Source organism: Pezoporus wallicus, unplaced genomic scaffold (assembly GCF_028554395.1).
Source record: "Pezoporus wallicus isolate ANWC-B61680 ecotype Strahan unplaced genomic scaffold, APGP_CSIRO_Pwel_v1 scaffold_6885, whole genome shotgun sequence".
NCBI classification, from domain to species: Eukaryota; Metazoa; Chordata; class Aves; order Psittaciformes; family Psittacidae; genus Pezoporus; species Pezoporus wallicus.
Genome location: NW_026638858.1, coordinates 1379816 through 1393438, shown reverse-complemented (window position 1 = coordinate 1393438; position 13623 = coordinate 1379816). Strand labels below are relative to the sequence as shown.

General features: G+C 49.6%; 1 protein-coding gene across 1 annotated transcript; it reads right to left on the bottom strand.

The window, feature by feature from the left end:
- Positions 1 to 6743: 6743 nt before the first annotated feature.
- On the bottom strand, positions 6744 to 8216 carry ASCL2 (achaete-scute family bHLH transcription factor 2). Its single transcript, XM_057412857.1, has 2 exons — positions 7646 to 8216; positions 6744 to 7538 (listed from the first exon to the last, which is right to left on the bottom strand). The coding sequence occupies exon 1, from the start codon at positions 8185 to 8187 to the stop codon at positions 7657 to 7659; it is 531 nt and encodes a 176-aa protein (XP_057268840.1). The 5' UTR covers positions 8188 to 8216; the 3' UTR covers positions 6744 to 7538; positions 7646 to 7656.
- Between the last annotated feature and the right edge of the window lie 5407 nt (positions 8217 to 13623).

Below are 13623 nucleotides of genomic sequence, written 5' to 3'. Positions count from 1 at the left end.
TTTGGCATCTCTGTACCAAGTGCCCTCCTCAGTGGCTGAAGAGAGCCGCCGCAAGACCCGGTTATTGTGACTTGTACAAGGATACAGTGATGATGCTACTTCATTGAGTCAAGGCTGACAGTGGTGAGAAGCTGGGATGGGAAGGAAGCAGCACAATGCAGGTGGCTGTTTGGTTCACTTACAAGGAATAGTCCCAGTCCTGTCCCCCTAAATGCAGCAGAAGCAAACAATTTGCAGGCAGCTTGTCTTGCCTCCTGCCCCAGCCCATTGTCCCCAGCAGCCCGAAAAGCTCTCTTCCTCTGTTCCCTACCCAGCTCTCTTCTCCTTCTCTGATTTCTGCTATGAACACATCAAGTGCAGCCCTTGTCCTACACCCCAGGTCCTACCAAGGGTCCTGTCCATGCAGGTCAGGCCCAAATGGCTATCGGATGTGCAAGACATGGACACTGCCTTTGCTTTCTCCAGCAGGTTTTACTGCACAGAGGGAATTAGTTATGATTTCTGCTGGGCCCAACAGAGTGCTCAGAGGTCCCTTTAATACATTCCGTACTTCTGTTTAATGACAAGTCTTGCCTGCCAGCAGCCATTAGCTCTCTTCAGCATCATAAACAGAGTCAAGTTCAGCACTACACCAGGTCTGAACTTGGCTTAAGCACCAGTTTTTCTGCCAGTATATCACTGTTTTCAACTCCAGTCAGCACTGGTTTGAAGTTATTACTGTCTGGTGGCTGTTTTTTTTTTGGTGGTGTATGCATCCTAAATGAGCTTTGTGGTCTCCCCACTTCAAAAGCGTCTCTGCTCTCACCTCTATTTACTGGCTGTCCGCTAGCAAGACCAAAGACCAAAGGGCTATGAACTACCTCAGCAGCATCCCAGGTCCCTGCAGCATGCAGGGGATACAACCTGCAGGACAGTCATATGGGCTGCTGGACAGGGGTTTGGGGAGAGTCAGGCAAGGAGACTGTGCAGAGCTGTGCTGCCAGGGAGCACCCAGACCTGGTCCCCATCCTTGCCTCCATTCGAATCAGACCGCAACACATTGTGCACTGCAAACTTCAAGCTTTTTGAAGCAGGTTTCACTCTTTCTCTCTGCTGGCCAGTTTGCTCTGATGCCAGGTGCCCTAGGTAAGGAGAAGCAATGATGGCCATGCTTCTGCTGACATTAGATGGCTTCCCTTCATTAGGAGTAAATCCACGCTGCAAGTAGACTGGTGTTAGGGATGTGGGAGCTGGGAGCCTGTGAGGAGGGTTTTGCAGGTCCTGTGCTGGTAAGAGGATGTTGGTATTTACTAATACTTCTACACTAGATTTTTATTTACACAGTGGGTTTCACCTGCTCTTTCTGCAGGTTTATGGTTCTGCTAAAGGGACTGTGGCTCCTTTGTTAAGCCTTGAAGGAACTCTGTGTGGGATACAGAGAGAAAGGGAAAATGTGTTGCAGTATTGCAACACTTCCTACTAGTATTTAATATCCTGACAAAATTCACAATTAAAAAAAAAAATCTCGAAGTGCTTTACTCACGGGAAAGATATTTACTGTGTTGTAAAAGTGTCAACATTTCATTTACAAATTGGTCATTCTTTTGGCAGTGACTTTAACAGAAAATTCCCCTTGGGCTATCCTGCCTCTCTATTGGCTTTTCTTCCCCTTTTAAGAAAAAACACCAAAACAAACAACTTAAAAAGCAAGCACAATTTACTGAGTCTGGTGACTGGGTAACTATTGTACTGCAGGCTTCAAGTGGTGGGGCTGAGAGCAGGAGATGAAAGGAGATCAAGATGGGAGGGAGAGACCTGAGGCTTCTTCAGCAGTAAGGTGGATGCTCAAAGGTCAAAGCTTGAAGTACTGCTCCAGTCTCTGCAGCCAAACAACTGCCTTGCCAGAAGTTTCTCCTTCTCTAGTGTTTATATCTCTGATCTTCCTAACATCTAACCATAAACAGAAGCATTTATAGAGTTGGGGGGAGGGGCTCACAGCCTAGGACTTGAAGTCATTTCTCCATGATTCTTGCTCTGATTTACTGTGCTATACCTTCCACTCCTGACAGCTTTCTTGAGATTGTTTCTCCTTTTCATTTATGTTCCTCTACATGACTGCTTATTCCCCCTCTATTGTAAAACAACGCCAATAACTTGGGCAGATATTAAATGTCTGGCTTGGCTTGGCTTTTCCCTGCTCATTGTGTGTGGATGCTAGTATTGGAGCCTACCATGCAGTTGGGGTTTCTCTAAGGATCTCCCTCCTGGCTCACCTGTGTGTAGCACAGCCATGTTAGGACTAGTGTGGGTCACTTCACATTCTTTTGCCACCTTGTTGTGCTCTGGGCCAAAAGAGATGTAGCAATGGGAGTAAGGGGGCAGGCAGCACTCTGCTGAAACTGAGGATTTATTCATCCTGACCTAAACAGCGATCTGTTACTGTAGTTTCTCAAGAACAGGGGAGAATCTCCATTTAAAATGCAGTGGAAATCCCAATCTTCAATGGTTTTGACACACTTTCCCTAAGCTAAGGATGCTGATTTCGCCTTCAATTTTCCATTCCTGATGAGTGACAGCAGAGACGCAAAGCAGCCCTTCTTACGGGGAAGTGCCCTAGCTATGTCACTTCTTCCATTCTTATACTAGCTTTAGCCTCTTCCTCACTAGGTTTTTATTATGGGAAAATAATGGATGGAAGAAATTATTTGGATATAATAAAAAGACTGAGCACTGGTAATTGTGAAACCTCTCCATGCCCTCAGACTCAGACACAGGAGTCCACTTGCTTCTCCAAAGAGCAAGCCCCAGAGACCAGCTTGAGAAGACCTGTGGTGAGGTCCCAAGGTATGCTCTGAAAGAGCCTGACACAGCTCCTCTGTTCACGTGTGCCAGGGTGTGCCCAGATCTCAAAAGGAGCTGGGGATTTTAAGCCATTTGTTATACTGCTAAATAGCCTCTAAAGGGTGCAACATTATTTGTGATTACAGCTGGTGTTTTTTGTTTTTATTGATAGTCCCATTATTCCCAGGTATACTTTTGGCTACTGCTTCATAGATGGTAGTTTCTGGGAAGAAAACCAAACCCTTGTTGGCTGATGCCCAAAGTGGGCAAAGCCAGGCCAGCTCTGCCTGCCATTGACTGGACTGCCTTTCTCTCTTAACTCCTCAGACCCCCAGGCTCTTGGCCCACATCCCATCCAGGTAGGAAAGGACTGTTAGCCAGCTATATTGTGACCTACATGAAAAGAGTGAAATGACCTGGGACTAGTCTTAGCACACAGCCGTCTGCCCACAAATCATGGCAGGTGAAGAGCCTTGGTATGCAAACCAAAGGCTCGTGGCTGATCCCCACAGACTGGAGGGGAGGCAGGAGCAAGCTAATACACAGCAGCTCACCTCGCTGTCTGCTGTGCTTGGTCTGTAATGGGATCATTACAAGGTGTTAATGTAAAAGTGAGCGATTGTGAACTGAAACCAGCTGTTGACCGTACTCTGCAGAAGGATCTGCGGTAAAGCTGGTATTCACTGGTGATATTATGTGGTGGTAGGAAGAGGAGAAAGCCCTCTTTCCTTGGACTCTTCTCTCTCAATGGGCTCAGAGGCAGTGCTCTCCTGGAGACCCCTGTGGTTCTGCAGTCACTTGCCCTGCAAGGAGGACCAGCAATGCCATCCTGCCATGGAGATGCTGCTGGGCACCCTCTTGCCTGCTTCCTAGCACTTCTTATGGTGCACAAGCCTCCAAGCAGGCTGCATAGCAGTTTCCTACAAAACTACTCTTTTTAATATCACATGAAGGAATTTGGAAGGAGTGTAGCCATGGAGCTGAACTTGAGGTTGCCCATGCAGAGTGACAGCATCATTTAAACACTACAGTGCAATAATGCATGGTTCATTGCAAGGAACCACGTGCTGGGCTTTATGTGCTTTGGGTAACAAGAAAAGCTTCAGCCTGGTCAACTCAAAATGCCAAAGGAAGGGACCATGGTTGAAAATTGGAGAGTTTTTTCAGCCCAGGGAGGGGGGCAGCTAATCCTGCCACGATCCTGAAACTCATTTCTGCTTCATTAGACATATCTGTGACCTGTGGAACGCTGCTGAAGACTCATCAGTGGATGCAGATATGATTGGTTTGCCAAAGTGTGTTTTGTAGCTGCACACTGACAAGCCTCTGCCTCCCGGCTTGCTGCTGCTGCCTTCCCCCTGCCTCCCCTTCCCCCTTAATTCTCAGAATTCCTCAGCATATTTCTTCTGCCTGAATCTGACTCTCCTGAAGTCCTGTACCTTACGGCTGGGTTTGTGTCTTCCTGGGGAGCTGCAGTTTACATTTTTGGCATGAATTTCTAGCTATACATGTAAAGAAAAATGATGTGCTCATCACAGATGTTCACTATCCCTGCTGCTGGTGTTTTGGCACCCAGGGTTCCTGGAAGCCCTCACAGCAGTCCTCAGTTGCTGACAGCTAACATGGACCTGAAGGTCACATGAAGGTGACTGCTCCAAGCTGAGAAGGCAGATCTAGCGTTATTCTTGCTGCTTAGAGGTGACTCTTATGGTCAAAGGGCTTTCCTCTCCAAGTCTTTGCTCTGGCACTATTTTGCATAAATGAAGTAGAGAGATCCAAGGGGTGAGCTTTTAGAGTTGGGCAGTCTTCTCAACATGGATTGAGCAGTCTTCAGGCAGCTGCTGAACAGAGCGGGAGTGAGATGGACAGGTTGAAGGTATCTGCTGTCTCTGCAACCAAAGAACCTATCTTGCATCCTCCTTAATGCTTTCTTTAAAGGGCAAAATGATTCAATACCCTTCTCTCTGGTTTAGCCTCTTCAGCAGCTTGATCTCCTAACCTACTAGTGACTTGTGGTTACCACAGCTGGGGAAAGAAGTTGTTTTGTCCATCTTGTGTTTCTAAAACAGGCACACATCCTTCTCTCTGCACCCTTTTTCCCTTCAAGTGCTTTGAAGACTCATGACCACCTGTATTTTTTTCCAAAGTAAATTGTACATTCCTGATTTTCCTCTATTTATGTTTTACTGAAACACTGGCTGACAGCATTAAGGTAACTTGTGATGCTGACTAAGCTTTTTTTTTCCTAATATTGCTGAAATAAAAACTGTTCACAGCTAATTCCTTGCCTATACAGATACACTTGATGCTGCTTTAATGTTTCTGCAACAGTGATCTGATGAATGTAGCAACGATGCTGGGAGTTACTTGACTGAGAGACAAATATTGCTTTTGGAAATATGAAAATGATTGGTGTTGCTACAGAAGGAAAACAAACACGCTGCCAAGCAGTAGTAAAACGTTCTAAACAAATCCATTCTGCCGTAATGGGATGCTTGTGCAGATAAATGCAGCAGTCTTGATTTCTAAATTGCTTGGAAAGGATTGCATGTTGTTGCTTTAGGCTGATAATAAGTATGAGGGAATCTGCATGGGTTTATGCCTGAATGAATTTTTGGAGGTCATCTGTGAGGATGAGGCCCCAAAGCCCTCACTGGGAAAGGTATCATGTCACCTACCTCACCAGCTTCTGCTGCTGCCAAGCATAGCAGATCATTTAACACCCAGGTCAGCTCACAGCTCTTGCTCCTACCTGTGGGGCTGTTGAAGAGACATACAGGACACAACCTCTGCAAGCAATTTATTAAGCATTTGAATTCCCAGGGCTTTTCAAATACACCATTTATTGAAGCAACTTTGATTAGGGAATGAACTTGAAGCACCACAAGGATTGCTCTTTTTTACAGGCTGCTGAGTGTTACTTGCTGTTAGAGCCTGCATTTTCCCATGGGGATTTTTTTTCTCTTCAAATGGAATCATGTATGTGGAATACTCTTGCAAATCTGGATTACAAAGCACTCACTACTATTACTGAATTTTGGACTGCTGAGTGATAAACTCCTGGAAACTTCTCTTTGCTGTGTTAGTACTGGGAAAGTAGATTATACACACAGTCTCTGTAAAGTAGGTCAATTTTAATAACCCTTTCTCCTATGTGTTCATTTATCATATTCTATGGGCCAGCCCATTTTGCTCCATTCAGCTATTAACATTCACTAGAGCTATTTAAGGGAAGTAACAGCCTCTGCTGTAGTTTTTCATGCCACCGTCACTGTCTTGTTTTACAGCTATCTTGCTTCAGCATGAGCCCAAAGTAAGGGACAGAGCTTAGGAGTCTCTGACAGTAGTTTCTAAGGAGCAATTCATGTTTGCTTATTGCCTTTAGACAAAGTACATGTACAGTCAGCTGAAATTAGAGCAGGTTAGAGTGAGATGCTATTGGTTACATGTGTTTTTTTGAATGACAATGCTCTTCTCAAAGATGCTGCTCCCTTGAATAAAGGCACCCTAACCTAATGCCTGAGAGGCTGGCAGGACGAACAGATTTCAGATACCCACTCCCCCTTAACCTTCCCATGACTTTCCCACTGCTGTAGGCCAGGGCAGCACAGCCTGCAGCACATTCTGCATGTCCAGGAGACAAGTTTCCACCCCTGAAGTTGCCTTGCCTCCTATACACATTTACACCTCCTCATACATCATCTCTGAGGTACTTGCATCCAATACCGAGTTCATAAAACTTGAAAGGGGGAGGAAAGCAGGCCTGGAGGTTATGCTGTGCTGCATCTTATTCCCTTCTGCACATAAAACATGGTCCAGCAGAACTGTCTCTCTTCTGTCACTTATTACTCCCTCCTCCCACCCTCTCAACCTGAAATTACCTTGGACATTTCTGTCCAATACATGCATCTTACAGCCCCAAAGCCATTTATAAATAGATTTTTATTTATAAAGTCAATTTACATAAAATACGATACTCTCTTAAAAACTGCATATATACAACTTAAGAAATCATAGCAAGTGCATACAAAAATGCCTTCAACACATTTTTTTAAAAAAACCCAAACTTCAGTTTTCAGAGAAGTGTACCTTCACACCAGGCAAACTCGGACACCACGTTAAGACACAACGTAAATTTACAGTCTTTTACTAAAGTGTTCAGAGAGAAAAAACAAACCAACAAAACAAAACACCTTTTTATCTAAACCGTGTATGCTTCCAAAACATTCTAGCTGGTAGTTTTCAAGAACAAGGGAATAGGACTTGCTAAAAAATAGAACCATCTCACCCCTTTTCTCTAAAGTTTCTTGTACAAAAATAAGTCTTCATACACCAGTGTTCCCATAGACAGTTCAAGTTACATGTAAAATAGAATCTGACATGATAAAAAATTCCCTCCCCCTCCAGAAACAAGGAAGCATCAAGTGGTTTTAATTTCTTTTTTTCCACCGCTCCAAAGCGTCACCAGAGACCAGCCGTGGGGGGAAGCGGGGTCGCAAAGGCCCCCTTCTCCGTCGGCCGCTCCCGGCGGGCAGACAGAGCAGCTGCCCGGAGCCGGTGGCAGAGTCCCGCAGTCATTTACACCATTGCACTTTCCACAGCCCGAAGACGACGGGTGAACCCGGCGAGAAGAGCAGCCAGCAGGGAGTGAGTATTTTGAGGAGGATGCTGACTGCTCCCGAGAGCGAGGGCGCCGAGTCACTGCTGGCTGAGAGCGGCTGCGGAGAGATGTACAGAGAACCCCGATGGGTGCGTGCCTCGCTGCCCCGCGCGCAGGGAACGGTAGAAGCGGCCCCCGTCCCGCCGCCCTCCGGAGCCCCCTCACCTGCAGCCGGGTCAGTAGCTCCCGAGCCAGCTGGTGAAGTCCAGCAGCTCCCGCTCCTCGGGGCTCAGCGCCGCGTCGTAGCCGCTCTCGTCGGAAGAACAAGGCGAGCCGGGCACGGAGGAGGCGAAGGAGGGCGAGGCGGAGGAGTAGCCGCCGCCGCAGCCGCCTTCCCCGACGGCCGCCCTCCCGCGGCCGTCGGCGAAGGCGGCTGAAGCGGCGTCGTGCTCATCGAGGAGCCGCTGCAAGGCGCGGATGTATTCGACGGCGGACCGGAGTGTCTCCACTTTGCTCATCTTCTTGCTGGCGGCGCTGTGCGGGACGTGCTGCCGGAGGGCGGCGAAACCCAAGTTGACGAGCCGCACGCGGTTGCGCTCCCGCTCATTCCGACGGGCCACGGCGGCCGCCGCAGCCGCCCCGGTACCCGGCAGGGCGGCAAAGGCCAGGCGGCGCTTGCAGCGCAAGAGCTCGGGGGACGGGGGCCGCCGGCGGCCGCGGGGGGCGGCTGGGGGCAGGGGCGGCAGCGGCAGGGCCCCGCCGTTCATCGCCGGGCGGCCACGGCGGCGGCTGGCGGGGAGCGCGGAGTGGGGGGAAAAAAAAAAAAAAAAAAAAGCTTTAAACCCCCGAAATTTAACGGGGAGAGGGGGCCTGGGCACCGGAGTTTGTTTATTCCTACACACAACAGCTCCCCCGCGTCCCGTCCGCTCCCAGCGCCGCTCCCGCTCCTCTGCGGTGGCCGCCGCCGCCGGGACGGCCCTTATCAACGCGCCGCCGCTCGCGAGCCCCAGCCGGCCGCACGCGCCGCGCCCGCCGCGCCACGCGCGCCCGCTGCCGCCGCACCACCCCCTCCCGCCCGCCCCCGCGCGAGCCCCCGCCCCCGCGCGCGCCCGGCGCGTGGAGCCGCTAGGCCCCGGCAAACCCCAGCACTGCCCTCCGGCCCGCCGCATCTCCCCCCCTGTTCCCGTGGCCCGGGGGTGCGCTCACACACACACACACACACACACACACACACACACACACACACACACACACACACACACACACACACACACACGCACACTTTGGAACGTTCTCCTTTTCTCGCCCCGTCTGTTTTTTGCGTTTTTAATATTTTGTTGTAATTTTCATTATTTACGGAGGGAGGGGCTCCCCTGAGGTGTTCCCCCTGCCTCGGTGGGGTGCCAGCTCTGGGTCCAGACCCGTCCAATGCGCCGTTTCCCCCCACCAAACCAGACGGCGCACTCGGAGGGGCGCCAGCGCCGTGGGAGGCGGGGAGCGGCCGCGGAGCGGCAGAGTGAGCAGCCCTACCGTCGGACACGGGTTGGTTTGCTTTGCAAAGCGAGGGGATACACCGGGCTCGGCTTTGTACCAAACAAAACTGAATACAAACGTACAGCAGTTGCGTGAGTCACCTCGCCAAAGCCGTTCTCTGCAAGACGACTTTCAAGGCTTAAACAAGAGTTTCAAGGATAAAGGTGCGGAGAGAAGTAAAATGTAAAACTTTTGTGGCTCGGGGTCTACAGCCGGGCTCCCCTCTGCCGTGGCCAGCAGTCCTTCCCACTGTCCCCCAAGCCAGCGATGCTTCCATCTCTGGGCGGAACAGCAATAGGGTGCAGTGCTTGTGGGGAGATGAATTTAATGGGGAGGACAAAGGTGCTGCTTCTTCATATCCTGGGAGCTTATGGTGAGAAATAAATTGCAGGGTGTTTTGCTAATTAAATAGGGTGGGTGAAGGGGGTGCTATGCACACCTGCTGCCCAGGGGTTGCAGACCACTCTCGGCTTCAGCACAGTTTGTCAGATGTTCTACCCCTGGGTCTTTGCTGCTGCCCAGCCTTAAGACAACACCAACCAAAACCAGTGTGATGCTAAAACATCCCCAACAGACCCTCTCCGACAGGCAGTGAGGCTCTGCAGCATGATTCAGGTATCAAAGTAAGGATCTGTACCCCCGTGGCTACCCTGACCCACTCTGGTGATGCTCCTAGGGTGTATCCAAGCCAAAAATAGTAATCCTTGATTTCTCGATGTGACATAGAGGGGACTTTTTTCTACCTGCATGGGTATTCAAGGAGCAGTATGGCTCCACTGCATTGGAAGAGGGAAATTTTTCCTGGGGATCGATTGCAATGGCAGCAGGTTGATGGAGGAGTGAGCCCTGCTGCAGCATCAGAGGCAGCTGGGCTGAAATTCCTGGAAGTGACATGAAGGAGCCTGCAAGTGCTTTGCATTTTTGACAATTCCACTCAAGCGTACATCAGGCTTAGCACCCAAATTCAGTGGCTTTTGAGACATTTTTGGGCTTGCCATGGAAGGGAAAACTGTAAGCAGCCACATGGAGCCTCTGAAGGGTTTGGTGCAGGTGGGAGCATTTTGCCTGTCAGGTTCCTGGGAAGCTGTCGTGGTTTAAACCCAGTCAGGCAACTTGTTCCCTCACTCCCCCCTTTCTTTCCCTCCCCCTACTCCCGGAGGGATGGAGAGGAGAATCGAAAAGAATGCAACTCCCACAGGTTGAGATAAGAACAGTTTAGTAACTAAGGTATAACACAGATCACTACTGCTAACACCAATAATAATGATAAAGGAAACAACAAGGGAAGAGAATACATCTCACCACCAGCCGACCGATAACTCGCCCCAACAGCCCGAGCAAGCTCTGACCAATACCTCCTCCAACCCCGCAGTCCCAGCCCTTTCAGGTAACTCCCAGTTACATCCTGGGCATGACGTGCTGTGGTATGGAATACCTCTTTGGTCAGTTTGGGTCAGGTGTCCTGTCTCTGCTTCCTCCCGGCTTCCCCTCCTCCCTGGCAGAGCATGAGGCCCACAGAGTCCTTGGCCAAACCAAAACATCCTTGTTATCAGCTCTGTTCCCAGGCTGAAAGTCAAAACACTGCACTGCACCAGCTATCAAGAAGGAGAAAAATGGCTGCTACTGCTGAACCCAGGACAGAAGCACAGTCTAAACATGGTTGTGTGCGTGATCATCTCCTCAGCTCAAGCCATGGTGCTTGTCTTCAGCACCTGCAAAGCTGTTCTGGCTGGCACAGGGGCTTCCCTTGTGCCCATCACCTGCCACAAGTGAGAGTAAAATGCAATTGATTTCGGGTGTCATGGCACATTTGGCACAGGTGTCATCAGGACCACAGCAGACAGATGCTGGGTCAGTGCCACTGTGACCTACATGTTACAGGCAGCTGAGGGGAGATTTTAAATTCTTTTTTACCAAAACTTTCTGGACGTCAGTGGAAAGCAATAGAAGTCCTGTTGCAGTAAGGCTTGAGGAGTGAATGCCAGAAATAAATGGCAATGGGCAGTTGAACAGCCCTGTTCTTGGTGAGAAGGCAAGTCCCTTTTTGCCAGGCTGGGCTCTGCTCACATTGGTTTTGCTGGGAGCAGGGCTAGAACTGTGTTATCAGGCCCACCATTTGCACAGCTGGCTCCTCAGCAATTAGAAACACAAAATCATAGGATGGTTTGGGTTGGAAGGGACCTTAGAGATCATCTTGTTCCAACCCTCCTGCTTGGGTAGGGACACCTTCCACTTGACCAAGTTGCTCAAAGCCCCATCCTACCTGGCCTTGAACACTGCCAGGGATGGGGCAGCCACAGCTTCTTTGGGCAACCTGTTCCAGTGCCTCACCACCCTCAAAGTAAAGACTTCTTCCTAATATCTACCCTAAATTCCCCCATTTAAGTTATGGTTTACAATTAGATACTGTGTGGAAAAGAAAAAAGGAATTAATTCTAAGTAGGAAGGTGTGCTTTAGAGGTATGAGTACAGTTGTTTCACTTTTGAGGAGGGGGGAAGAAGTTTACTTGAGTTTATTTTTGTCAGGGAACTCCCTGTCTTCAGCATATGCTCTTTTCAAATGTAAACTTTCCTGGGCTTGCTGAACTTCATTTGATAACTCTTCTGACAATTTTTTTTCACCTGTAATTAATTTCAAAATGCCTGGGAATCACTGGAGGATTTATGGAAATAATAATAAAAAAAACCCATCATTTGGAGATGTTATGATTTCTCTCTGGTTTTGTTTCTTCCAAGGAAGCCTCCAGCCAGCCTTGTTTCCATTCACAGCAGAGTTGTATGGTGCATCTGAAGCTTAGCAAAGCCCAGCACCTCCCCCTTTTCTCCTCTCCTTCCCTTCTTGAAAAGAGATAGCCCGGGTTTAAAAGTTGATTTTTAGCTTTGACTGTGCGTATGTGCTATATGAATGCTAAGCAGCCTTCACAATGCATCCTTGTGATGCGCCTGGAAAGGCAGACACAGGCTGTGAGGTCTCCCTGGCTTCCCATCATTCATATAGCTTCAGTGTAGCTTGATATGGACGTGTTTTATTTATGAGTGAGCTCTAGGGTGAATATAGGTGTCTCACGGGCAGTAGCTGAGGGACTGAATGGCCTGAGCCATGACACTTGTAAATCTGCCACAGCTGGAGCTATTTTCTGCTGTGGAGTAGAGCTACTTTCCCTAACACAGGTGTAGGCTGGCAAAGGAGGAGGCTCCTGAGAGGCAGGAGGGGCCTGGCATGGATGGACTGATACTGGCCTGCCTGGACAATGGGTGTAGCTTTGCTTCTTGGGGCAGGTTCCTCTCCCCTGCCTCCAGCCTATCCTCCCATACAGGAGCATGAGTAGCAACATCCCAAAGCCAAGGGAGAGGTTTCTCTTACCTGCAGCCTTGCTGGGGTTCAAGCAGCTGGGGCTGGGATGCTGCTGTTACATCACTGGTGTCTGCATTGACAGAGCGAGAGCCAGAAAAGTGGATGGTGAGAAAGCACTAGCATGAATATAGCCTCTTCTCCTCCATTTGTGCTGAGTCTTCCAGGTTCACCTCATGCAGTATTAACACATTAAATCCCTTGGCTCTTTTAGGACATCCATCTGATAGCGTGAGCAACAATTCCCTCCAGCTCGGAAGAAGGCTGGATGTGTTAGCTCTGCAAAATATAAACCCTAACCCTAACCCTCTTTTTAAATCAATCCTTTCCTCCTGGATGAGGTGGCATGTACTTCTGACACCCACGCAGCTGCGGATGCTGGTGTGTATTTTCACAGCCTAACAGAAGGCTGCAAACAGCCACAAGACTGGAGGAGGAGGGCACCTGGGCTCCCCTGGGTATTTTTAGCCTTGCTACCCTCTTTCTGTGCTCTGGCTGATAACCAGAGATAAGGGAGGAAGCCACAGGCAGGAGCTGTAGTCACCTTCAGTTTTTGCACTGGCTTTGAGGGTGATAAGTTGTGCTCTTGCAAAGGGAACCAACTGATAAAACCCAGCAGGGCGGCTAGGAGTCCGAGTCTTGCCAGAAAAGCCACACTGCCATCCCACCCATGCAGTGGCTGCAAGGATGGTTCCCTGGCATGCTGGCAGCCCTGCTGCTCTTCCCGCTGGGATGGGGCTAGGGGAACACTATATTCACACTGGAGATGTGAGAAGCATCAGAGGACATGGGACAACTACTCAGGAATAAGCAACCATACCAGACAACCAGACAACCATACCAGAGAAACATCAGTTTAAACCCAGGTGTTTAATGTTACAATCTGCTCTGAGAGCTTGGTGAAGGTTCAGGGAAGGTGCCTGTTTTTACTGGAGAAAAAGAGGTAGAGCATCTGTTGTGAAGAGACTAGGAGCCCTTCCAAGGGATGTAGATGATGATTCTGTGACCTCTCAGGTGACGTGCGAGGCTTCTGCAGGGACAGATGAGACCTTTGTGAAACTGGGAATGGAACCTCTCGTCTCTTCCCTTCAAAAGTCCACTTGCATCACCCAGGCCTTCAGGAAGGGTTTCTGCTGGCCTGTGGGGACCTCTAGCGTGGGATTCGGCTTTGCACAGGCCTCCCCGGTGGCATCGTTTAGGGCTGGTTAAGAAAACCAGGCTGTAGGGGAAAATGAAGATGGGCCGTAAGGTTTTTCTCTTGTCACTCGCTGTGAGACAGGCTCCAGGTGTGTTCACGGTAGGTGGCAAGGCTGTCCCT

Excerpts from the sequence above, each read along its gene's own strand:
- ASCL2 (XM_057412857.1), bottom strand. The coding sequence starts at position 8,187 with ATGAACGGCGGGGCCCTGCCGCTGCCGCCCCTGCCCCCAGCCGCCCCC.